General features: G+C 40.2%; 1 protein-coding gene and 1 non-coding gene across 3 annotated transcripts; both read right to left on the reverse strand.

Moving 5' to 3' along the window:
- Nucleotides 1–683: 683 nt before the first annotated feature.
- Nucleotides 684–26,019, reverse strand: PALB2 (partner and localizer of BRCA2). 2 transcript variants are annotated; one of them, XM_028090449.2, is made up of 13 exons: nucleotides 25,840–26,019; nucleotides 24,045–24,104; nucleotides 23,806–23,908; nucleotides 20,237–21,700; nucleotides 16,736–17,547; nucleotides 16,320–16,391; nucleotides 13,761–13,922; nucleotides 11,785–11,870; nucleotides 11,030–11,191; nucleotides 9,881–9,997; nucleotides 5,907–5,994; nucleotides 3,047–3,195; nucleotides 684–1,168 (listed from the first exon to the last, which is right to left on the reverse strand). In XM_028090449.2, the coding sequence occupies exons 1-13, from the start codon at nucleotides 25,885–25,887 to the stop codon at nucleotides 961–963; spliced, it is 3,531 nt and encodes a 1,176-aa protein (XP_027946250.1). In that variant the 5' UTR covers nucleotides 25,888–26,019; the 3' UTR covers nucleotides 684–960. The 2 variants fall into 2 exon arrangements, with proteins under 2 accessions (XP_027946250.1, XP_027946252.1); XM_028090451.2 differs by lacking the exons at nucleotides 16,320–16,391; nucleotides 16,736–17,547; nucleotides 20,237–21,700; ... (1 more) ...; nucleotides 24,045–24,104; nucleotides 25,840–26,019 and adding an exon at nucleotides 16,061–16,142.
- Nucleotides 11,598–11,670, reverse strand: TRNAK-UUU (transfer RNA lysine (anticodon UUU)). The gene has a single exon. It is a non-coding gene; the product is annotated as a tRNA-Lys (tRNA).
- Nucleotides 26,020–26,041: the final 22 nt, after the last annotated feature.

Here is a 26,041-nt window from a genome sequence, read left to right on the forward strand (position 1 = left end):
GGGCACCTGGGTGGCTCAGTCGTTAAGCATCTGCCTTTGGCTCAGGTCATGGTCCCAGGGTCCTGGAATCGAGCCCCGCGTCGGGCTCCCTGCTCAGCGGGAAGCCTGCTTCTCCCTCTCCCACTCCCCCTGCTTGTGTTCCCTCTCTTGCTGTGTCTCTCTCTGTCAAATAAATAAAAAATCTTAAAAAAATAAAAAAAAACAATCTTATAGATGATATGTTTCTCAGGATCCCTGGGTAAATGAAATCTTTGTGAAAAGCTATTATCTATGATGTGCTAACAAATAAAAATATCTCATTTACGCTAGAGATAGTGGGAACAGAACAAGTGTAGGAGAAAAAGCTAAATCTTTTATGCACATGTATCATAGAGAAATAATGAAGTTAGCAAAACCCATGCTAGTGAACATTGTAAAAGAGAAGTAACAGAGGGGTGCCTGTTTCTCCCTCCCCCACTCCCCATGCTTGTGTTCCCTCTCTCGCTGTGTCTCTCTCTGTCAACTAAATAAGTAAAATCTTAAAAAAAAAATAGCATAAAAAGTATATTGCATGTTAGTATCCTAAGTTAACTGAAATTTACTTATTATGCAAGCATCACTGACTAAATATTCTAGTTGTAAAATAACTAGTTGTTCTGAAAATGATCTTATAAAAGGATAGGAAAAAAATAAGCCAAGCAAAATATATCAAAATAAATATTTATTCATATCTGAAGCTTTATGTACACTTTTAAAAGCAAATGTGCAGACGTGAGGAATTACAAAAATCAACCTAAAATCCTTTCTCCCAAAGTAAGTCTAAATGAACATTCAAAATCAGTGGTGCCACTACCATCAGAATAAAAAATGTCTGAATGAATACAAGTAATTATTTTAAATGTCACCCAGATATTCTTTACAGTTACAACTCTAAAAAGTACTAACTGGTCAAAAAATCCAGAACACTGTGTTTTCATCTTATTAGTAGCGGTATACAAATATATTTCCATCTTTTTGTCCAGCCAGCAAATGAGAATCTATACCTGACCATTTAACAAAAGACCAATGCTGGTCAGAGACAGGTGGGAGGAGAGCAGTACAATGATCTAGAAGTAAGTCCCAAATGGCAATCGTTCCAGAAGTCAGTACTGAGGCCGCAAAATGATCTTTCACGTCTCCTTCCAGGAACCTAATTATCAAGCAGAGAAGAAACCACTGAAATCACATATTGAAAGAATTTTTTTTTTTTTGTTAAGCCAAAATCATGCTCCCCAAAGCAACCATAGGAACAAAAATACCTGTACATATGATGCCTATTATTTGCCACCCCAGGATTCCACAAACTGGCCAAACTCAGTCCACCTCAGCGTCTTTGCTCTTGCTCTGCCCTCCCTTTAGCAGACGCTAGCTCAGCATGCCTGGGATTTTGTCATCTTTCAGGCCTGTCATCTCTGTAGAAAGGTCAGACCCAATCTCCCGTCTACAGAAGTGTACACATGTACTCTGTTCCCCATCGCATTACCTGTTTTCTTTTCACTTGTGAGATTATCCTATTTCCATATTTGGTGGGTCTCTCTCCTACCAAATGTAAACATCACAAAGCAGAAACCTGGTTGTCTTTTTAAGACAGGGGCTCTGCAGTCAGCAGCCTGAGTTTGAATTCTAACAAAGCAAGAGCTGTGTGACCCTGAGCAAGTTCCTCAACTTCATCAGTGAAAAGGGCATATGATAGGAGTTGATATAAAAAGCTCAGCACAGTACCTAATACACCGGAAGTGCTTAAATTAGTTGTTATTCCTCACTGCTACACCCCCAGCACCTTGGAGAGGGCCTGGGACCATGGTCAACCCTCAGGGAATATTCTGAGTGACCTGAAAGATATTTTTTATCCTGGGCTCCCACCCAACTTTGTGTGGCTGACTCCTAACCCATCTTTTGAAACTCCATAAAGTTGTCCCTGACAGTCTGTCCCAGCCCTCCACTGTCAGTTAAGGTACCCCTCCATCCTTTGTGCTCACAAACACTGCAAGCCTCATGGCATTTTGCACACTGAGCAGTAATCTCTAGTTTTCTCCTATTTCTACAAGATGAGAAACAGTAGTGCCCTCTACTATCTACTATGGGCACCAGATAGGTTCCAAGGCTTGATAAATGAATGGGTTTGAAGAGTGATGAAGGAAATGCTTGATCGAGTAGTTCTCTATATCCTCAATTTCTGGGCCAGTGACTACAGTTCTCTCTTCAAATCCAAAGAAACAGGTTCTATATGTAAGCATGTACTGCAGATGATTGTTACGACGTTCCTGTTGAGCTAAAAACATTTGCAGAAATGCCACCACTGGCTAAGTGCATAGGGAGAGAGGCTGTCTTTGAGAACACTGATCCAGCACACTTTGCACAAGACTCAAAGCAACAAAAAACATGCACTGTACCTATCAAGATTCCTTATCTTTGTAAATTGTTAAAGCTACACTTTGTGATCTTGATCTACTAGATCTATTTTTCAGTCTTTGCTGCTAATTTCAAACGATAATAAAGGTGATCTCTGGAAATGACACGTTCAGATGTTGCTGTGAAGAGCTTTAGATAACTCAGAGAACCCCTGGGATGCCAATAACTGTATCACTGATAAGTGGATTTTCTCATCAGTCAACAAATATCAATCCCTTACATGATGGAGACTCAGTCCGTTTTCAAAGGAAAAGATGCCTTCCTAAAGTTAACACTTAAAACTTTCTTAATTTAGGTTTAATGAAAAGGACATTTTTGTAGAGAATACTAATTACTGTTTGTATTCAAAATGGTTTTGTTATGGGAAAAAACAGGGTTTGAATACACATAAAATACCTATCCCACTCCGTACTGGTGGGGATCAGCATGTAGGGAATCTGGGGTTTGCCTCAGATCTACTAAGCTTTATACTTCTTCCTGCTTCTTAACATTCTTACAATGCTCTGCAGTATTGCATGTTTTCCATTCATCTAAGTGACACAAAAGTATCTGGTTTTTGTATTTGCACAAGTGTCTTCCAAAATGTCACACTCAGTGAAGAGCAGCACACACTTGCCTTCCAGCCTGCCCTTGAGGAAGACAGTAGAGCACCACGCCCACACTCAAGCTTGTCTTAGGATTAATCACGATCAGCTGAAATACAGGGCTTCCCAGCGGTTCACTCTCTTTGGCACAAGGATGGCTCAGAACAACAAACAGAAGCCCCTAATTTAAGAGAAAAATTAATAACCAAATAAATCAGCAAGAGGGAAAAGAAAGGGTTGGCAGAGACAAAACCAAAGAATTACAAGAATGATCAATAGTCTCTTAAGTATGCAAGATTTAATCACTAGCTCATATTTTTTTTTGGGCAAAAAAACTGTTGAGATGATCATGGAGCGGGACTTCTGGCATCTCTAGCACAGGGCACAGCCAGCCTTGCAGGTGGGAACCTAGCGGCCCTGTTAACTTCCTCCACCTTAGATACAACTAACATCTCATGTCATCCATCTGGGAAAACGCAGTCATAGGGAAAGAGGGCATATAAACATGCAGAGGGAGTCGTCACACTACAGATATTCATTGATAAGTTGGTTTTTGAAAACTCAGAACACATTTTCCCATAAAAATCATCTTGTAAGTGGTGACTGGATTTTTAGGCCAGTCTGCAGATGGCCTATTTGCACTTACAGAGTAAGAGTGACCAAAAAGAGACACCATCGGGGCGCCTGGGTGGCTCAGTCGTTAAGTGTCTGCCTTCGGCTCAGGTCATGATCTCAGGGTCCTGGGATCGAGCCCCACATCGGGCTCCCTGCTTGGTGGGAGGCCTGCTTCTCCCTCTCCCACTCCCCCTGCTTGTGTTCCCTCTCTCACTGTATCTCTCTCTGTCAAATAAATAAATAAAAATCTTAAAAAAATAAAAAAAGAGAGACACCATCATCTATGGTTGTCCTCGTAGGAAAATGTGTTACAGATCTCTCCTGGCTTTCAAATGACATGTTCTCATAATAACATTATGGTGTGTGGACACATACATATCACACAGATGTGTATGATATTGAAAGTAATTCTCTTTGGGGGTAAAATGGGGAAAATTAATTATAGAACCATATTAGGATTAGTAACATTCATTTCTACCTTGTACATTTCTAGAATGACTGCATTTTTATAATGAGAATGAATTACTTTTATAATTAGAAACCCGAGTCAAGAAAAGGCTCGATGCCATATACTTAACTAGGGTTTGGCAAATGATGGCCCGCAAGCCAAATCTGGCTCAGTGCTCATCTCTGTCTGACCCATGGGCTAAGAATGGTTTCTGCATGTTGAAATGGCAGGAAAAAAGAAGAAAAATATTTTGTGATGCATGAAAAAAATCATAAGAAATTCAAGTTCTGGAATGTTTTATTGTCCAAAAAGGTTACAGGGAACATGGCCACACCCATGTGTCTTCATTTTGTCTACGGCAGACTTGGTGCCACTGAGGCAGGGCAGCTGCAACAAAGACCATGTGGCCTGCAGACCTGAAGATATTTACCTTCTGGTCTTTTTTTTTTAACCACGTGGTCTTTTTTTTTTTTTTTTACAAAGTTTGCCAATCCCTGCACTAAAATATTAGCTTATTTCCAGAGGTTGGCTTCATGGAGAACTTTTACATACTATCTCATACATTTCTATGTTAAATGTTTGATGATCAGGTAGGTATTAATGTTGTAATAACAAAGATATGAAGTCATTTTAAATGCCTGGTACGGAAATGTAATAATTCCAGAGATGAAACCAACCCTCTTATTTTAAAGATGAAAAAAGTTAGGGCGCCTGGGTGGCTCAGTTGGTTAAGCGACTGCCTTCGGCTCAGGTCATGATCCTGGAGTCTGGGGATCGAGTCCCACCTCGGGCTCCCTGCTCAGCAGGGGGTCTGCTTCTCCCTCTGACCCTCTTCCCTCTCATGCTCTCTCTCATTCTCTCTCTCTCAAATAAATAAATAAATAAATCTTAAAAAAAAAAAAAGTTAGCCACAGGGGCACCTCAGTGGCACAGTCGGTTAGGCGCCCGACTCTTGGTTTCAGCTCAGGTCGCAATCTCAGAGATTGAGCCCCATGTCAGGCTCCGTGCTCAGCATGGAGTCTGCTTAAGTTTCTCTCTCCCTCTCTTTGCCCCTCCACACCTCCTACTCTCTCTCTCAAATAAATAAATCGTAAAAAAAAATAAAAGAAAGAAAAAAGTTAGCCAAAAGATAATGTGACAGATTATCTAAGATCACACAACTTCTGAGTTCAATTCTACAGATCCTAGGGAAAGGTGTGTCCTCTGCATTCCAAGCCCGGGGTGCTGATATGCACAGGGCTGCCCCTGAGGCTGGGCAAGTTAGTTTCCATACAAGCGTGGAGCCACCTGTTACACTGCCTTTGCTTGTGGCTCAACGGTTGGTACTTAAGAATTACCCCTCACTCCTGGGAAGCTGCCTTCAGCCTGTTCAGATGTCCATACTAGACCGTAAGCTACATCTACTAACACAATGGCTGAGAAGCTGTGTTCATGTCTATGTGAGAACACTAAAGCCTAAGGGACATACATGTCTAGGACCATTTAAACACCCTCTCTGAGGGCATTCAGTCACATCATACATCATTTATTGGCAATGTGGTTGGGAGACAAGTTTGGTAACAGGCATGATATTTCTTGGTACAAATTCACAGCTAGATATAAATGTTGTTCTTAGGACATACAGCCAGAAAATTTACCAAGCTGTCACATTATACCAATACTTATTTTCATCCAGGAATTTCAAGCAAGGACAAACACTGTTAGCCAATTTTGAACGAAATAGGCAACAGAAAGGGTCTGTTAATTACCTCTTACTAAGCTACCGCTCTTACTCAGTGAGACCAATAGCAACACACAGTAGACAAAAGCGATCCCAATAGATTACTTACCATTTCAGAATACGCTTTGTGACAGATTGAAGCTTGGTAGGAATCACCAATGTGCATCTTTTTCAGGAGCTGTCCAGTTTTTAAATTCCTTAGACACCAAAAATGAATAAACCGATAACATTCTTCCAGCAAACTGGTTTTTACATAATATTCTCTTATTTATCACAGCATCCTTTAGGAGGTGACCAAGGGAGAAACTAAGGGACATGGTACCTTAGTTTTGTTTAGTTACAGATTTAGCTAAAAATAAGGACTATTGATTAACATTGCCAGTAGTTTAACTTGACAGTTCAGCCTTAGATTGAATCTGCTATGTTACTAGAAATAAATCTCTCCAAACTCCATGAGAAAAGTTTTCCCTTATCTCATTTGACTAGGTATTGAAATCAGGCACACAGTATGGCTCTTGCATTATGCTTTTGTCACACTTCTTATTATGCCTAAATTTTCTATGGAAGACAATGGTCAGGAAACCAAATTTGGTTAGATAGGAGACTATACCTAAAACAGATTTATAATTCTATCTCTAGACCTAGACCAAGATAATGAAGAGAAATAGGAAGACAAAGGTGGGGTAAAAAATGAAAGAGAGAAGGAGGGTGAATTTAAAGGAGAAAAGTCTGTTGGAACCACTCCTTGGCATTATTGAGCATTTGTGATGTTGATAATTGCTCTATCCTGGGATGCTACTGATGAAAAACCTTCAAGATAAGAGTCCACATTCTTTTTCGTGGTATTTATTATCCTCATGAATCTAGTGCTGCAATACTACATTACTCACTGCTCCCCCCACTATGCATATTCCTGGCTCTGCACCTTTGCTCAAGCTAGCCTCCCAACGCCCTCCCCATTACTGACCAATTCCCATTCCTGTTACCCACCAATGCCCTTCCATTCCCTCACAGCCTCGATTATGTCCTGCCTCCTCCCAGTGGCAGCTCAATCTAGACTCTCTCACTTCTCCCAGTCTGCACCAACCCACAGAAATCTCCTCTCCTCCACTTCCCTACAGTACTGTCCATATGCCTCATTTTTAATTTAATATATACTGTAACAGGGTGTAATGTATTCATTCAACAAGCACATCCAAACTTTCTGTGGAGCAGGTTCTGTGTATAAAAACTGAAGAAGGAAAACTAAATGCTCGTGTGCATATGCAAGGTTTTCCTCGCTGGGAACAACAATGGGTTTATCCCCTACAGAGGTTAGTACATGCTCTGTATTTAGTAACTGCTCTTTCCCCAAGTCCCAAAGCACTCTGTCTGAATTTCTCTCACTTTGACCTTGTCTGAATTGTAAGGGAATTGTATTGAAATCGTACACTTTGAATTGTAAAGCAATCTTATTTACTTACTAGACTTTAGAGGCCTTGGAATGAGGATTCATATCTACATCTCTCATAGAAAGCGGTATTTAAGTAGAAACTCAGTATCTATTAAATGATTGAAAGATGAGTGCTCAGTTAATATAGCTTGACTAAGATTAAACATTGAGACCTTCAGCAAGAGGTTCTAAAAGCGCCACTTGAACCTTGAGTATAACATGAATCGCTTTAGACATTTAACACATCAGCAGTTAAATAGGGAAGGTGACCAACTAGTATGTGTAAATATAAAAGTATACAGAACCCAAAAGGCAAATGATAGCTCTTGATAGACAATATGATCTATAAACACAGAGCTAAGGCAGGCACTGAGAATAGACAGAAGATATATACCTATCTTCAAAGACTTCCATGATACAAATTAGCCTATGCTAAGTTAAAAATAAGGGCAATATTTAAAAACTTAAAAAAAAAGTAAGGGAAATATGAATTCAGAGAGGGGAATGTCAGTGAAGGCTGAGGTATTACAACAGAGCTCAAGGCAGCTATGGGGCTGAAGATACTGCTTACACTCATACTTAAGCTTAGAAGCTAAGTAGAGAGGTCTCTCCCTAACCTCAAATTCTGTTGTGATCCATTATATGTTAATGCCAAAGGATTACTATCAGAAAAAAGGGAGAACTGAAGGATGGGAAGAAAACTGGGAGCTAAGGACTACGGACTGACTGGAGAGAAATTTTTTCCCCAAAGTGTTGGGGAAAGGGAAGCTGAAGAAAGCAAACAAGTATGGGTTTTATTTCTTGGGAAGAGCAGGGAGGGTGGGAGAAAGGATGTTGTTAATACAGTAATAGTATAAAAGAAGATCTGGATGTGGGATATTGATTGATGGCAAGGAGACCAATTACTAGATTAATAGTCCAGGAACCAAATAATGAAGGTCCAGACAATTGAAATAGCAGAAAGAATAGAAAAGACAACTTTTGTAAAGAATATTGTCCTCAAATAAGACCTCCATGCACAAACTCTGAGCAAAGTGCCAGAAGTGGAAATCTGCTGCTTTAGACGGTAAACAGGGTCTCCTGGCAGATTAGAACATGGTCAAATTTCAGAGGCTCCCTGGTGGGGAGGGGATAAAGATTCTCGCAAGGACCATCCTTTCCTGGTTTATTACTAGAGGGTTAGGGTTGGACAGGGCAGAAGAGGTAGGGTAGCAAGGACATTAATATCACAACTTCCTCTTACCAAGACCCATCCTGGCCCTAAGGAATCAGTTAAAGGAGAGGGCTTCTGGGAAAACAAAACAAAACCCAACTTATACTCCTAATACAAATTAACTTTAAAAGTGCCTTTGGTTGGGTATGTTTCTCCCTGGGTCAGGAAAGAGAGGTGGCTGGAGACTCCATGACTCTGGTCTTTCTATTACAAATTAATTTGGTTCCTCTAAACACATATATTTTATAATTTTGGATTGTATTCTAGACATTAAGAACGTGTCACATAAACTCTGGATTCTGTTAGATTCCTCTGAAGAATACTGATTGTTTTCCCCTAGTGAACAGTTAATTTGCCTCAACTAAAATTCCAAATGCTGAAAACCCAATTCAGTTCTTTATGCCTTACCTGGGCTGCTTTGAGTCTGCCCTGGGCACATGTAGTTTAAAGGCCAGCCAGATTACTAGGTAAATATTGGAGCCAGAATTTGAGGCTCATTCTCTGGCTCTCTCTTTTTGGGGATTTCTCTCCCTACTTTCTAGCTACTGTGGTCACCCTGAACTCTGTCCTTTGTTCTTTAAGCCAGTAGGACAGAAGGTTTTCTATCAGGCTTTCAGTCTCCCAGTGCACAGACTAGGGCTAGCCTTCTAGCTAAAAGCCATAGGAATAAGAAACTTGCCCGCTGATATTTCCTGTTGAACCCTCTCCAGTATCTTTCTTCTTTTTCTCACTCCCCAGTGCCTTTAGTTGTCTTTTATACTTTGTTCAGAGTTTATACTTATTTGAGGTAAGAGAGTTGGCCTGATAAAAGCCATTAACCAGAAGCAGAAACAATTGTACCTTTCTGACAAGAGTAAAATTTCATTTATTTTAAAATAGTCTACTCAGACTGATCTTTTTCACAATGTCTGAATTAATATGTTGTTCTTGAGACAAGTATATGTCTTCTGACAGTAAAAAACAAACAAACAAAAACACAATCTTTTTTATTTTTTAAAGTAGGCTCCATACTGGGCGTGGAGCCCAAAGCGGGGCTTGAACTCATGACCCTGAGATCAAGACCTGAGCTGAGATCAAGAGTTGGGTGCTTAGGGGCACCCAGGTGGCTCAGTCGTTAAGCGTCTGCCTTCGGCTCAGGTCATGATCCCAGGGTCCTGGGGTCGAGCCCCATGTCGGGCTCCCTGCTCAGCGGGAAGCCTGCTTCTCCCTCTCCCGCTCCCCCTGCTTGTGTTCCCTCTCTTGCTGTGTCTCTCTCTGTCAAATAAATAAATAAAATCTTAAAAAAAAAAAAAAGAGTTGGGCGCTTAACCGACTGAGCCACCCAGGTGCCCCAAAACACAATTATATTTATAGAGTCTCTTATCTAATATTAACAACCCTGTGAAATTATAGGTATATTAACAGATGAGGAAATGGAGGACCTCGAGAGAAAGCTTACCAAATAACAATGTTGTTCATCATAGTGGTACCAAGCAGAGCTTCCTGCATCCCTTGGACCTGGGCAAAAGTTAGTACAGTCTCTTCAGGGGACATCAAAAATCGTTTTTCTTTGCTTCTGCATTTAAAACAGTATTAAAAATCAGCACTTTGTACCAAAGCAGTTTCTAAGCAGCCCTTGTACATATTACTGAACTATGCATAATACACACTAATCTAATACCAAAAAAAATTTCAACTATAAAACGTGTATTCTAAACTTTCTACAATGAACATATATTACTTTCATATTACCTACCTGGATATATTTGCAAGCACCTCAAATTCATCATATCCAAAATTAAACTTGCCAGCTCTCAGTTTAAACCTTGTGTTTCTTTCTGCATTTCTATCTCAGCAAATTGTACCACTGTCTACCCAGTGACAAACACAGAAACCTGGACATTACTCTCTTTCCTTTCTCTCTACCTACTCAGTCAGCAAGCCCTAATGATTTTAGTCTCCTCTTTCTCAAATCTGTCTGCTTCTCCTCGTCTCCATTAATACTTTGCTAATTTAAGCAAGCAATTATTTGTCTCTTGCCTAGATTACTACAATGGGTCAGGAATAAATAAGACAAAGTCCATGCCCTGTGTTATTACAAAAGACAGATAAATAACTACAATAAAGTGTAACAAGCATATAAGAGACATAGAAGATGCTATGAGTTCCATTTTCAACATGTTGAATCTGAAGTACCCACAAGATGTCTAATAGATAGGCAGGTCTAGAGGCTGAGAAAGAGCTCAGAGCTAGAAATATACATTTGCAAGAGTCAGGATCTAGATGGTAATTGGAGCAATGGAAACCAAGTGCGGAACAAGAAAAGAGTCTAGGATCCTGAGACATTTGTGATATTTAAGGCGTAGACACAGATTTCAAAGAAGACTGAAGAAAGAATGAACTACGTTTGCTGAGCCTCTCCACTCCACTGCCTTCCCTCCTGCTAAATCGAGCTTCCCCTTCTCTAAACTGCTTTCATGATACAGCCTAGTGTTGAGGCAGAACCTGGTATACAACACCTACAGCCCAGAAAAACAAGAGGCTAGTGATCTTTCTCTGAAAGCCCGGGATAAAAGCATTCTTTAATAAATAAAACCAACCATCTTACCCTCCATCTTCTGCAAATGTCATGATTTCTACTTGTTGGTCACAAAGGGTCCCACTGCTGCTGACTAGCCTCCTCTCTGTCAGGCCAAGCACAGCTTTTATATTTCCAGAACTCAGTAGTACTTGCTTTTCACGTTTACCATCAGAGGAACAAAGTAATGCCCTAAAACCAAGTATAAAGGAAAATGTGCAGAAGTCAGAAGTAAGCCTTCAATATGAAAGGACTAAGGTCCAATTTATTTTTATTTATTATTATTTTTTTAGAAAGGGGGAAAAAGCAAAGGGAGAAGAAGGGAGAATCTTAAGCAGGCTCCACGCCCAGCACAGAGCCCAATGCAGGGTTTGATCTCATGATTCTGAGATCATGACCTGAGCTGAAATCAAGAGTCAGAACTTAACCAACTAAGCCACCCAGGCGCCCTGAAGTTCCAATTTTAAATGGAAACTTCAGTCAGGGATATCATTCCATTGACAGGGTTTGTTTTTGTTTTTGTTTTTTTAAAAATCTCTCGTGGATCTAAATTTAGATTTTTTTTTTTTTTTACGATTTTATTTTTAAATAATCTCTATACCCAACATGGGGCTTGAACCCACAACCCTGAGATCAAAAGTTGCATGCTCTACCGACTGAGCCAGCCAGGTGTCCCTAAATTAAGATTCTAAAATTCAAGCCTAGGTTATAACTTGCACTCAAAACAAGCTGACAGAGACAAAGAGAAAGAGAAAAGAAAAAACTACTCCTTGAGAATTATATACCTGATTTCTCTGATTTCCAAATTTCCCAAAGCCACACACACGAGATTACAAACATCAGGCACTGGAACTATCTGTAATACTGGAACCTAAATAAAATTAAAAAAGCCAAAAATTATACTTGGTTGTTCCATTTTTAATTAATCTAAATTTTCCAAAATTTGTCACATTTCTTTTCTATTCTCATTGCATCAGGATAGTTTCAAATATCAAACAAATATGAGAAAGTTCAGCAGGCACCCTCTTTCTATAAGCTGTAAATCTAAATAAACTTATGCAAAACCGTGTGTATAGTAGCATTTAATACAATCTACACTTCTAACAATAAAGGAATAATTAAATAAATTCTGCCATGTGGACAAATGGAACATTGTGCAGCCACTTAAAGTAAGTTTACTCAGGGCACCTGGGTGGCTCAGTCGTTAAGCGTCTGCCTTCGGCTCAGGTCATGAGCCCAGGGTCCTGGGATCGAGCCCCACGTCAGGCTCCCTGCTCCGCGGGAAGCCTGCTTCTCCCTCTCCCACTCCCGCTGCTTGTGTTCCCTCTCCTGCTGTGTCTCTCTCTGTCAAATAAATAAAATCTTAAAAAAAAAAGTTTACTCAAGGGGCACCTGGGTGGCTCAGTTGGTTAAGTGTCTGCCTTCGGCTCAGGTTCTTGGAATCAAGCCCCCTGTAGAGCTCTCTGCTCAGCTGGGAGCCTGCTTCTCTCTCTCTGCCCCTCCCCCCCACGTTTTTTCTCTCTCTCTCTCTCTCTCAAAAGAAAATCTTAAAATAAGTTTATTCACATAAATAAATATTTATTTATTTTTTAAAAAACATTTTATTTATTTATTCCTTGCTCCTGCAAGAGCAGGAACACAAGCAGGGGGAGTGGGAGAGGGAGAAGCAGGCTTCCCGCTGAGCAGGCAGCCCGATGTGGGACTCGATCCCAGGACCCTGGGATCATGACCTGAGCCGAAGGCAGACGCTTAACGACTGAGCCACCCAGGTGCCCATAAATAAATATTTATTGAGCACTACTATGCAAAGCATGGTGCCAGAAGCTGTGGATATACTGGAGAACAATGAAATTTGCCAAGAGTAGATCATAAGCATTCTCACCAAAAAACAAAAAAAAAAGCAAACAAAAAACCCCCCAAAACTATGTGAGCTGATACATGCTTTTTTGTTGTTTATTTTTATTTATTTAGAGAAAGAGAGGGAGAGTACGTGGGGTGGGGAGGGGCAGAGAGAGAGTGAGAATCCAAGCAGATTGTGCTGAATGCAGACCCTGATATCACAGCCTGAGCTGAAACCAAGAGTCAGGCACTTAACCGACTGCACCACCCAGGCGTCCCAAGCTGATGCAGGTTAATGAACTTGACTATGGGAGTCCTTTCAGAGTGTATAAAATATAAATCATCACATTATACACCTTAAATACAATTCTGCCAATCATACTTCCATAAAGGTAAAAAAATAAATTCAAAATGGAGTATGAAGTCTATACAGAAACATGGAAAATGTTCATAGGTTGAGAAAAGGCAGATTTAAAGATTTTAAGCACACCAGGATTGCAAGCATGTAAGATACGTATGAAGGTGGACAAGGACTAGAAGAAAATACATAAAGAAAAGAAGCAGGAACAATGCTTTGGTGAGGGGTAAGGAACACAGGTATCAGCAAGTTTAGAGTCAGAAAAGACACAAAATTCCAAGCTTCTCCAACACATCCGGCATAAAAATCCCTTTCTCAAAAAACGTGATAAAATAAACAAAGCACAAGGTTCATTGTAATCTACATGGTGTACACGGTGGGTATATGGTGCTTACTGTACAACTTTTCTCTATGTTTGAAAATTTTCATAATGAAATGGTGGGAAGCATGACTCACCTCAGTTCTGTCTTGCGTGGTCGTGGGTCCCATTTTCGGTAGTTGCCCATCTATATTACTATGTAAATGCTTGTAAAGACCGCTCTCAGCTCTAAGATTCTGACTTACCTCTGTGAAGTGCCAGGAATAAAGTTTTTCCCATTGCCAAGTATTGAGAGGTTTCCAAAGAGAAACTACGTATTCACAGGCAGTTATGATACATGGCTCTTTGAAACCTGCTCTTTCCCACCACATGGCACTCACATCCACCGAACAGGAACCGGAAGGGTTCTGAAATAACAGCAACAACAGTTACATTAAGGTGATACTTGGGGTCTGTTTCTGAAAAGAATACGTATGAAAAGTGTTGGGTCATAAAGATTAAACACCAAGTAAAACGTAATTAAAGTTTTCTATAGGTCAAAAGAAAGAGCGGGGGCCTGGCTGGCTTAGTTGGTGGAACATGTGACTCTTGATCTCAGAGTTTTAAGTTCAAGCCCCACGTTGGGTGGAGGGATTACTCAAAAATAAAATCTTTTTTTTTTTATTTATTTATTCATGAGAGACAGAGGAGGAGAGAGAGAGAGGGAGAGAGAGAGAGAGGGAGAAGCAGAGGGAGAAGCAGGCTCCCAAGGAGCAGGGAGCCCGATGCAGGACTCGATCCCAGGACCCTGGGATCATGACCTGAGCCGAAGGCAGACGCTTAACCATCTGAGCCACCCAGGCGCCCAAAAAATAAAATCTTAAAAAAAAAATTTATGTACTAAAAAAATTGCCCCCACACACTTCTATCATGATAGATCTAAAAATGTATAGGGTGTAGCTCCAGAATGGAACAGATGCAGATTTAATCACAAAATATAGCCCATAAGAACTTGCCCATTTGGAAATGAAACATCCTGATGAACCACCCATGGGTTGAAGAGGGAATAAAACTGAAACAACATACTACAGTTGACTCTTGAACAACGTGGGGGTTGGGCACACCGACTTCCTACATACTCAAAAATCTGCATGTAACTTTTGACTTCCCCAAAACTTAACTACTAATAGCTTACTACTGACAGGAAGCCTTACTGATAACATAAACGGTCAATCAACACATGTTTGGCATGTTATATGTATTATATACTATATAATAAAGTATAGAGAAAAGAAAATGTTATAAAGAAAATCATAAGGTAGAGAATATACATTTACAATTCTGTACTGTGTTTACTGAAAAAGAAAAAGGCTGCGTGTAAGTGGGCCTCTGCAGTTCAAACCCATGTTGTTCAAGAGTCAACTGTATTTCCAAATGAATAAGGAGAAAACTGTGTATCCAAACACACAGAGCATGGCCAAAGTAGTTATTGCCAAAAGAAATTTATAATCATAAAAGCACTGATTCAAAAAACCAAAAAAAAAAAAAAATAAAACAGCTCAAGAAGTTAGTAAAAGAGTAAGAAAGTAAGCACAATGAAAAACAGAAGCAACTGTTTAGGGTAAAAACAGAAATAAATCAAACAAGAAACCAAAAAAAAACCTAATTAGCAATCAATACAACCAAAAACTAGGTTTTTGGGGGAGACCCACAGAATGGAAAATCTTTTAAGTTTGATGCAGGCAAAAAATACTTGAGAAAATGGGGACTAGGGGGAGAGAGGTGTAACTGAATACACACAGACAAAAAACATTATTAGAATAACTTTTTTACCTACAAATTAGAAAAATACAAATGAAATGGTTGATTCTTTAAGAAATGAGGTTATTAAAACCGATTCAAGAACAGGCTTGACCATTACTATGTATCTTTTATACAAAAGGAATCTGGGGCTCAGAGGGTAAACACTTTGTCCAAGGTCACACAGCCAGTAGCTGGCAGAAAGTTTATGTGGGTTTCAAGCTCTTTCTTTTACAACCAATTGTTCCCAGCTGGGAGGGGTTTTGCAACCTTTCCCTGGTGGGTATCTAGCAATACCTGCAGACATTTTGGGTTATCATAACTGGGGGCAGGGTGCTATTGGCTCTAGCAGGTAGAGGCAGGGTTGCTGCTAAATGTCCTACAATGCACAGGACAGCCCCTGCAACAAAGAATTATCCAGCCCACGATGTCCAGAGTGCAGAGATTGGGAAACCGTGCTCTGTACCGCTACTTCAAGCACCATGTACAAGAAGTTAATTAGGACACAGGTCCAATCCACTTCTTGGGATTTACTAAAATAGCATTAACAGAATACTGTAACTTATATTTCTCAGAAATATTGTATCACATAGCATATGAAAAATTAGCCATTCACTATAATCTAGAACTGCTACCCATTTTCTTATAAATCACCATTTCCTTCTAGAAACACTACACCATTTGGAAAGGAGGGTCATGAATGACTTTCTCCCTGTCAAAAATGCCTGGTTTAAATTTAGATACAAAGTTGAGTTACCTAGCTTACCTTGTTAGACACAAAGTTGAGTTACCTAGCTTACGTTGTTCTTGGCAATGAATGGCTTGACATATAAACTTCTGGAGAAGATCTCAAAACATAAATACAGCTAAATATTGTGAAAAACAAAGAATTTAAATGTTTTTCTGAATCTGTTTCACCAAGTTTAAGTGTTAAATTACGAATCAAATTCTTCCCAATATTCCTAGCAGTTAACTTTTTTTACATGTAAGACACAAGACACATTATAAGGGAACAGTCTTCTGACCTTTAACTTTGAAACCAATTGAAGGTGGCCTGGGTTTAAGCTATCATAAGCAGGAAGGTCAGTTACTTCAGTCTGTGGAAATAAAAGTCACACCGTTAATCTAGGCTTTATAGATGTCTGCCTGCATTGCTCATTCATCATCATGTCTACTTGATATGTATTATTTTCTCTGACACAGCAGCCAAACTCCATATGCACCTGCTTCCTTAATAACAAAGGGAATTTTATTTTAAAAATATGTTAATTTTGACTTCCCCCAAGTGAACTTAATGGTTACAGTGAAGTCGTATCAAAGAGACATGTTAAATTATTCTTAAACACTGAGAAGCCAACGTGTAAGAAAGTCACATGCTGTCCAAATTCACTAGGATATTTCATTCCTTCTTAAAAAACCTCACCAGGGAAGCCGACTGTACCTGTTCGGTGGACTGTTTCCACGACTCCAGGTGTGGATTTCCACACAGCTGACTGTCTTTGAGAGGGACTGACTCAGGGGGAAGAGGTGTTGCCTGGGGACCAGAATCACAGTCACAGGAAGGCTGTCCTTCCCTCCCTGACACAACAAGGCTGCAATCTGATTTTGACGGGCTGGCCCAACCGTTGCGTTGTTTCTGATCACTGTCTTTTAAGTGAGGAAGTTGGGGTGTAGAGCAAGTTGGCCCAACAGCCTCTGCACACACTTTTTCACAGTGAGTTTGGGAGCCAAAAGCTGGAGTAGTGCCTAAGGTGGGGAAAGCATGCGAGCACACATCTGCTGTGGGCCCGTTTTTATCCTCGGGGGCACCAGTATTTAAAGGCGTGAAAAGTAATATGGATGAAGAAAGGCCCTTCTGAGACCGGCTTGTTAGGTTTGACGTTTTAGGTTGTGCTTTTCCCGGGAGAACAAGAATTTCCTCTTCCAAGTCCTCCGTTTCAATATCGATTTGTTGAGGAGTCAGTTCTTCCAAAATGCTACAGTTTCCCTCCTTAAGGTGCATCTGTCCATACATGCTTGATACAAAAGGCTCAACTGGTTTTTCTGAACAGGACTTCAGTTTTTCAAGCTTAAGAGGTCCAAAGACTTCATCAGGTAACTGAAAGTCTGTGGTTTTGAGAAAAGATGACAGTTGCTTTAAACTTAGCAATTCATTCTCCTGAAATGAAGCCCTGAATGCAGCAGAATCCAAAGCTAGATAAGCATTATTTCTGGAAGGAAGGGAGTCCTCTTTTTGACAATGATCTTCCTTCCCTAAAATAGAAAGGAACAACAGTAACAACAAGTATCCAATACCCAACAGAGTGTGAGCGTCTAAACGCCAAGGCAGTGCAAAATATTCATTACTCTTCCCATCCAGGACTCTGAAACCTCAGTGCATGGTTCAAAAGCCAGGCATAGGGTGGTGGCTAACTAGCAGTACCAAAACAGTATGGTGCTGACCGCATTAGCTGGGAGAAGGAAGACCAGTATCTAGTCCCAGCTCTGCCATTGATCTACTGTTACCTCTTCCCTGGTCTCTCCTAAGGGAACTAAACTAAGAATCTCTAAAGTCCTTTCTGCTCTTAAAAGAACTATGATTCCAACCATCAAACATGATTCCAACAGGCTCCCAGAGCACAGTTTACAAAATGCTGGTTCGTCTGACTGAAGAAAACTCAAGTCCCCTTTTCAAGCAGAGCAATTTACTACTCTTACAGCAACTGGCATTCTACGTGATTCAAAATGTAGGCAAGTTGGCCCAACCGCCTCTGTAGACACTTTGTCACAGCATGCTTGGGTGTCAGAAGCTGGAGTAGTGCCCAAGATGGGGAAAGCTGCATCCATCAACTGATAAATGAATAAACGGTGGCACATACATACAGCGGGTATCATTCAGCCATAAAAAAAGGATGAGGTACAGATACGTGCTGCAACATGGATGAATCTCGAAAATAAACTAAGGGAAAGCAGCCAGACACAAAAAGTCACATATTGTATTAATTCCTTTAATATGCAATATCCAAAACAAGTAAACCCATAAGCTAGAATACATATTGGTGGTTGCCAGGGGCTGGGGGCGGGAGAGGAAATGGGGAGGAACTGCTTAAGGGACATGGGGTTTCCTTCTGGAGTGATGAACATGTTTTGGAACTAGGCAGGGGTCCTGGTGGCACAACCCTGTGAATATACTAAATGCCAGTAAATTATTCACTTGCTTCGAGATGGTTAATTTTATGTAATGTGAAGGTCACCTCAAGAAAAAAAAATGTTTAATGTAGCAGCAAGATACTAAAATCACCACAGATTATTTCAAAGTACACAAAAAAGTGTTTCTAGTTTATTACTAGATTGCCCCACATTCTGATTGCTTTGTGTTCTTGTTGGCTTAAAGATGACAATAAAAAGTCATAATGATTATGGTCTTTTAATTTTTTTTTTTAGAATTTTTTTTTAACTTATTCATTCGAGACACAGAGATAGAGAGAGAATATGAGCAGGGGGAGAAGCAGGCCCCCCGCTGAGCAGGAAGCCCGCTACGGGGCTCGATCCCAGGACCCTGGGACCATGACCTGAGCCGAAGGCAGATGCTTAACAACTGAGCCACCCAGGTGCCCCGGTCTTTTAATTAAAAATTAATTAATTAGAGCCCATAGGCCAAAGTCTGTGTCCAAATGCTATAGAACAGTCAGCAACCTGTTTTTGTAAATAAAGTTTTAATTGGAACACATTCATATATTGTCTGTGGCTACCTTCCCACTATACTTGACTAGCTGTGATGGAGCACAAAGACTATATTAACTATTTGGACCTTTACAGTAAGAAAGTTTGCTGATGTCTAATACAGAACCAGAGTGAATTATCTAGTTGTTATGCTTGCTTTATCAAATGTGAGAACTCCAGAGTAAATGATATTTAAATTGTATCATTTGCTATCCTCCAAAATCTTGTGTCCCACAGACCTGAGAGAGCCTATAGTAGATGTTTTTTTTTTTTTAAGATTTTTTTTTTTTTTTACCCAAAAAAGTTGCTCAGACGTACTGCATTTTACTACACAGTTATTCCTTTTCTTTTTTTTAAGATTTTTATTTTTGGGCGCCTGGGTGGCTCAGTGGTTAAGCAACCGCCTTCGGCTCAGGTCAAGGTCCCAGGGTCCTGGAATCGAGCCCCTCATCGGGCTTCCTGCTCAGCAGTAGGCCTGCTTCTCCCTCCCCCACTCCTCCTGCTTGTGTTCCTGCTCTGTCTCTGTCAAATAAATAAATAAAATCTTAAAAAAAAAAAAGATTTTTAGGTAATCTCTACACCCAACATGAGGCTCAAACTCACAGCTCTGAGATCAAGAGTCTCATGCTCTATGGACTAAGCCAGCCAGGTGCCCCTACACAGTCATTCCTAAGAGAGTTTGTTAGTGGACTCACACGCTGACACACATTTCACGTTTTACCTCAAAAACACTTCCTCTGTAGGTCATAACTTTTCTCTATGGATAGGTTGTGCTGTATGAATAAATACTAATTTAGGTGAGTATCTAATATATTTTCCTTTTCAATATCAACTTTTCAACCACATTCGTAGATTCTGGTACCACATAGCCAGGTTTGAGTCCTGGCTCTGTCACCTGAATGAATTAATCACTTTAGTCTCCTTGTGCCTTAGTTTCCTGTAGGTCTGTAAAGTGAGGCTAAAAATAGATTCTACCTCATATAGGCTTGCTGTGATGATTCAAGGAGTTAATATCTGCACAACATTTAGAAAGTAGCAGGCACAGGGCACCTGGGTGGCTCAGTCAGTTAAGCATCCGACTCTTGGCTTTGGCTCAGGTCATGATCTCAGGGTCCTCCCTCTGCTACTCCCCCCATTCTCCCTCTCATAAATTAAAAAAAAAAAAAAAGTACCAGGCACATAGTAAGTATTGGCTACCATCATCAACCATACCTTGATTTACCTTTAATTTTCTTCTTACCATGACTAATTGCTTTTTCATTCTCATCTTTGTGTAGGGTGACTTCTTCTTTGGATCTATTAACACCTGCTGTGCCAGGAGTTGGCAAAAGTAGTTCATGATGATCCAATACAGGCGGGGAGACTGACTTTCTTTTTCCTCCGTGTCTTCTACCAGATGGCTGCGTAACTGCCTTCCTGGGAAGGTTATCTTTAGTGGGCCCGGTGGGAGAGTTGACTTCAGTTAACGAGAGACCTTTCTGACGTCTTCTTGAACTTGGTTGTCCTATGCATGTGTCAGATGTTCTAATTTCACTCTGGTCAGTTTCTTCACTGCAAAGGTTTAAATTTTTAGTTGCTTCCTTATTTTTATTTTTAAACCCTTTCTTTCTGACACCCAAATGACTGTGAATTACAGCCTCCAGGGCTACCTTCCTCTGGCAATTTGACATGCGTCGTGTCGTTCTAACATAATATTCTGCGGGAAATAGAAGGCCTTCGAGCATTGTACAAGAATGTGTTTGATTTTCTGCAGAAGCAGGAGAGATTACTTCTGGGCTAAGACTCTTAGATTGACTTACAACCTCATTTTCCTGAAGACTTTCATTTCTACCATCAGGAGTGTTATGGAGAGATGTTAAAGACTTCTCTGTGTGATTCTGTCCTTTTAAGTTTTGGCTTTCACTGGCTGATAAGTTATCATAAGTGAGTTTATTTATAGAGTATGAATTATCTGCCTCTAAGTCAGGACTTCTAGGCAGCTGGCCACTTGCACTTACAGCTTTGTTTACCTCTGGGTTATCTGTACAGACCGTCATTTTTTTGCCTTGTGCCTCTAGGTCTACAGGTGAAGCAGGGTTAATGTTTTTCAGATTGTGAGTAGTGAGTTCACAGTCACCTTTAGGAGGCTTATGTTCAAGGTGCGGACCGCTACTGCTATTTGACAGAGTAAATGAAGCAAGCGTAGGCATCCCGGGGAAATTATTCCCTCTTACAAGTGCATCGACACCTCTTTGTGGTTTGGCAGTTGGTGGAATTAATACACCTCTTGCATTAGTTTCTGTCGCTGGTGCTGGAGAACCAGGGATGTCAGATGCAGAACTTGAAAGACAAGTTCTTTCATTTACAGGTGTTCTAGGATTTTCTCTATTGATTTCCTCCTGTTCCTTTAGTCTTTTTCCAGAAAGTATGAGTGAATCCGCATCCAAGAAAGATTCTCTTGCCTGTGCAGTGTATGTTCTCTTCTGCTGCTTTTTTCTTCTCCCTGGCAGCTCACTCTGCCTTTTCTCAGAGCCACTGGCCTGGTAGGGAAAATGTTCTTGGCTATCACCTGTTCTTTGTATATGTAATTCCTCCACAGGGCCATGTCCAGGGTTGAAGGACTCAGGCTCAAAGTCAAGTGTGATGGGTGTCTTTTCTCCAGTTTCTTCATCCAGATGGGTGCTGATTTGTAATGTGTCACAAGGAGATACTTTATTTTTAGGTTCTGAGAAAAAAATTATATAATTAAATAATTTCCTTTTAAATGAAGCAAAAAATATCCCATTATTTATTTTTAAATATTATATAAAAATACTATTTATATGAAAGAGTCAATGGTATTTCATTCAGGCAGATCAAAGTTCAAATTTCTAATATTCTAATACACTTATAATTTTAAGTAAATGTAAAAAACAGAATTATGCTGGAAAAAATGATTTTAAACTAAAAGATAATTTATTCTTTATTGCAATCATCTTTCTTAGTTTTTTTCTCCAGCTTTACTGAGGTACAATTGACAAATAAAATTGTACATATTTAAGTTATACAATGAGATGTTTTCATATAGGTATACACTGTGAAATATTACCACAATCAAGCTAATTAAAATATCCATCATTTTTGGGTGGTGCAGTCGGTTAAGCATCTGACTCCTGATGTTCACTCAGGTCATGATCTCAGGGTGTAGGATCAAGCCCTGTGTCAGGCTCAGTGCTCAGTGGAAGTCTGCTTGGGATTCTCTCCCTCTCACTCTGCCCCTCATCCCCACACTCTCTCTCTCTCTCAAATAAATAGATCTTAAAATATATATATATAATATATATATACATCATTTCACATAGTTATGATTTTGTGTGTGTACGTGTGTGGAGGGGACACTTAAGATCAGTTCTCCTACCAAATTTCAAGTATATGACACAGTATTATTAACTACTATTTCCATGCTGTAATCAAAGCTGCAGGACTTATTCATTCTGTATAACTGAAACTCTGTACCCTTTGAACAACACCTTCCCATTCCCCCTACCATCTCACCTAAATTTTTATTTCATGTCCTTTTTTTTTTTTGCTCAAGTAATTTTAATAACCTCCAATTTTGTGATTATAAATACCTATTAACATGAGTAATGATCATTATTTTTTAGAATACTTCTGGCCAGACTTTTTTCTCTGTACATATATAAATGCTTATTTTTTTAAAAAATCATCTTTCCAATATTTACACAATAAATATAATTTCTAAAAGTTGAGAGGGGAAAGAGCAACTAAACAAACAATCCAACCAAAAGAATAGTTCACCGCTCACAGGATGGGAAAAATCTTTACAACGTATATGATAAGGATCTAATAGCTAGAATATATTAAGAACACTTACAACTCAACAATAAAAAGGCAAATAACCTAATTAAAATATTGGCAAAGGACTTGAATAGATATTTCTCTGAATAAGATATACAAGTGGCCAATAAGCACATGAAAAGATGCTCAATATCATTAGTCACTAGGATGTGCAAATCAAAGCCATAATTAGATATCACTTCACATCAACCAGGATGGTTATAATTTTAAAAATGGAAAATGACAAGTACTGGTGAGGATGTGCAGAAACTGGAACCCTTGCGCATCGTGGTAGGAACGTAAAGTGGTACTGATGTTGCAGGAAACAGTTTGGCAGATTCTCAAAAGGTTAAAGAGAGAACCACCATATGACCCAGCACTTCTACTTCTAGGTATAATCCCAAAAGAACCGAAAACATACATCCCAACAAACACTTGCATATGAATGTTCATAGCAGCATAATGGCCAAAATTCATAACTAAAAAGTAGAAACAACCCAAATGTCCATCAACTGATGAATGGATATATAAATTGTGGTACATCTATCCAATGGAATAGTATTCAGCTGCACAAAGAAGTGAAGTACTGATGCACGCTTGGATGTAAGTACAGAGGGATGACTGTTGAAGACATGATGCTAAGTGAAAGAAGTCAATCACAAAAGATCACATATTATATGGCTCCATTCATATGGAATGTCCAGAATAGGTAAATCCACAGAGGCAGAAAGTAGATTAGTGGTTTCCAGGGTTTGGCAGTAAGATGGGTACAGGGTTTCTTTTCAGGGTGGTAAAAATTCTGGAATTAGATGATGATGGTTTGCACAATATTGTGAGTATACAATGAACCACTGAATTATATATATATATATACACTTTAAAAAGACTCTATTGCTTGTTCTATCTTTTGGTTATAAAAAAAAAAAAAACCACAACCAAATACACCTGGAAAATGAATAATAAAGCAAGCATAAGTAAATGGCCTAGCTTTACCTGAGTGGTTTAGCTGTGGTGAAATTTCCTGCTGGAGCAAGCAATCATGTTCTTCCACTGTTTTTTTAATAGAATTCTTAACCTTCTCAGCTCTTTGGGCACGCTAGAGAAAACAAAAGCAGCTCAAGGAACAAATTTAAGAAAAAGAAGTATTTTTTTAAAGCTTTATTATTACGAAGAATTGTTTGTATATAGTTCATCCTACAATACCTCAGTTTGAGAGAGTAAGATTCACTCACCTGAAGGCGGGCCAGTGTCTTGCTGTATTCCCTTTTCAAGAATGCTAATTTTTCCTTCAACTGGAAGAAGAAAAACAGCAAACGATACTGAGTAGGTAGAAAGAAAAGTCAGAGAGAGTGGACACAGTGCCTGTCAGACCCAAATAAGCAGTGCTTAGCAGGTCCCTCAGCAATAGACAGAGGAGGGAGTAGCAGGTGCCCACACTACTTTCAGTTCTCACAAAGCACCAAGCTCTCCAATACCTAAGCACATTTACCTAAACTGTTCCTACCACCTGGAGCATTTCCTCCCCAACTTATTTTGCTAAGTCCTACTGATTCCTCAAGCCTCAACTTACATTTTATTCCGCCAGGGTAGACTTCTAGGTCTTTCCTGAAATCCAGGTGGTACATTCCACCTCTCCACTGTGCTTCCTTTATCACAATACTTATTATATACTATGCTGTCTATTTCCTTCTGTTTCCCTCCATTGTGAGATCCCTTAAGGTAGCCGGAGCTGTCATCCTCAGACATTCATCAAACAAATGAATCTCTTGTCAGTTAATAGTCCAGGTATCTGTAGTCCCTGGAACAATAACTGATAACCACTCTAAATTATGGTCTCAGATGCTAGAACTAGAGTTGTCAAGCTTACACACAAGTTAGGGCTACTGATAATTAACAAGAAAACAAATACCCAGACAAGATGATATCACATGGTAATCAATACCCAGATCAACAGGGAGATGTGAGTGCCTGAGCTACTTTAGGTAGGGTGGCCAGAGAGGCATTTCTGAGGACTTTCTTTCGAGCCCAGCCCCGAAGGAGGAAGGAGCTAGCTTTGGGAAGATCAGAGGGAAAGCAATTTGTCCAAGATCACACAATTTATCAATGGCATGATCCAAACCCAGGTAGTTGAATTCTACAATCTGTGCTCTTAATCTCTATGCTAGTTTGCTTCTCACAGGGTCGGTCCTCTTTATCACCAACCTTATCAACATTTAAGAACTATCTTGTTGACTTGTAAATGACCTATCTCACCCTCGCGGAAAGGTAGGCTGGGATAAGAGGACTGATGAGCTAATGTGAATGAGGAGTCTAGCACGATGCCTGGAACAGCCAGCACAGATACGTTCAGGCTAACATCATCAGCAGGAGCACAAGGTGGCATGGGTAAGGACTGGTCAGAGCAGCACTGCTGTAGAAGCAAAAGCTGGAAACAACCTAAAAGTCTCTCAGCAGAGTAATGGCTAATGAAAAGATGGCACTTCCACAATACATAACACTATATAGAACTTTAAAAAAGTAACGTAGGTTAACATGAAATAACATGGATGAAACCTGGAGAAGTAAAATGTAAGTTGCAGAACCATTCAGCTCATACTATTTGTGAACAAAAAATACACACTACTTTTTGGTAGTTAGGGAATATAACCACAACCTTCCAAATCCCCCACCTCCGTCCACCACACACACATACACGCGCGAAAAGATCTGAAGCATCAAGCTGTTTAGAGATCTACTTAAGGGAGCGGGTGGGAGAAGCCAAGATTGAAAAGAGTGTGTGGGGGTGGGGAGAATGTCAAAGGGCACTTTGGCTTTATCCAGAATTTTACGTTTCGTATTTATGCATCACTGCTGTAAGAAAACTTGTTCTTTAAATGCCTCCACATGAGCACAGGACCCTTCATATTTTCATTCCCGGTGCCCGCTGAGTCCAAAGAGCGTAGGTCAGAGGTCACTGCCAACCCCGGACGGTGAAATCCTAGGCAAGGAGTCAGTTCCGAGTCAACCCTTCCCGCACACCCAGGGCACCTTTTCCTTCTCCTCACAGCTGAGGGGCTTCCCGGGAGGCTCTTCCATCGGGCTGGCGGCCGAACGGAAGGAGCGGCCGTCGCCGGCCCCGGGCCTGCGCACACGAAGGCCCCGGCTGGCCCTGGGTCCCGGAGGCGCCCAGGAAAGAAACCCGGCGCCCGGGATACCCCCGGCGCGCCACAAGCTTGCACATGCGGGAACC

This window comes from Eumetopias jubatus, unplaced genomic scaffold (assembly GCF_037043125.1).
Source record: "Eumetopias jubatus isolate StellerSeaLion01/CBP00866 unplaced genomic scaffold, mEumJub1_p1.0 scaffold_12, whole genome shotgun sequence".
Classification (NCBI taxonomy): Eukaryota; Metazoa; Chordata; class Mammalia; order Carnivora; family Otariidae; genus Eumetopias; species Eumetopias jubatus.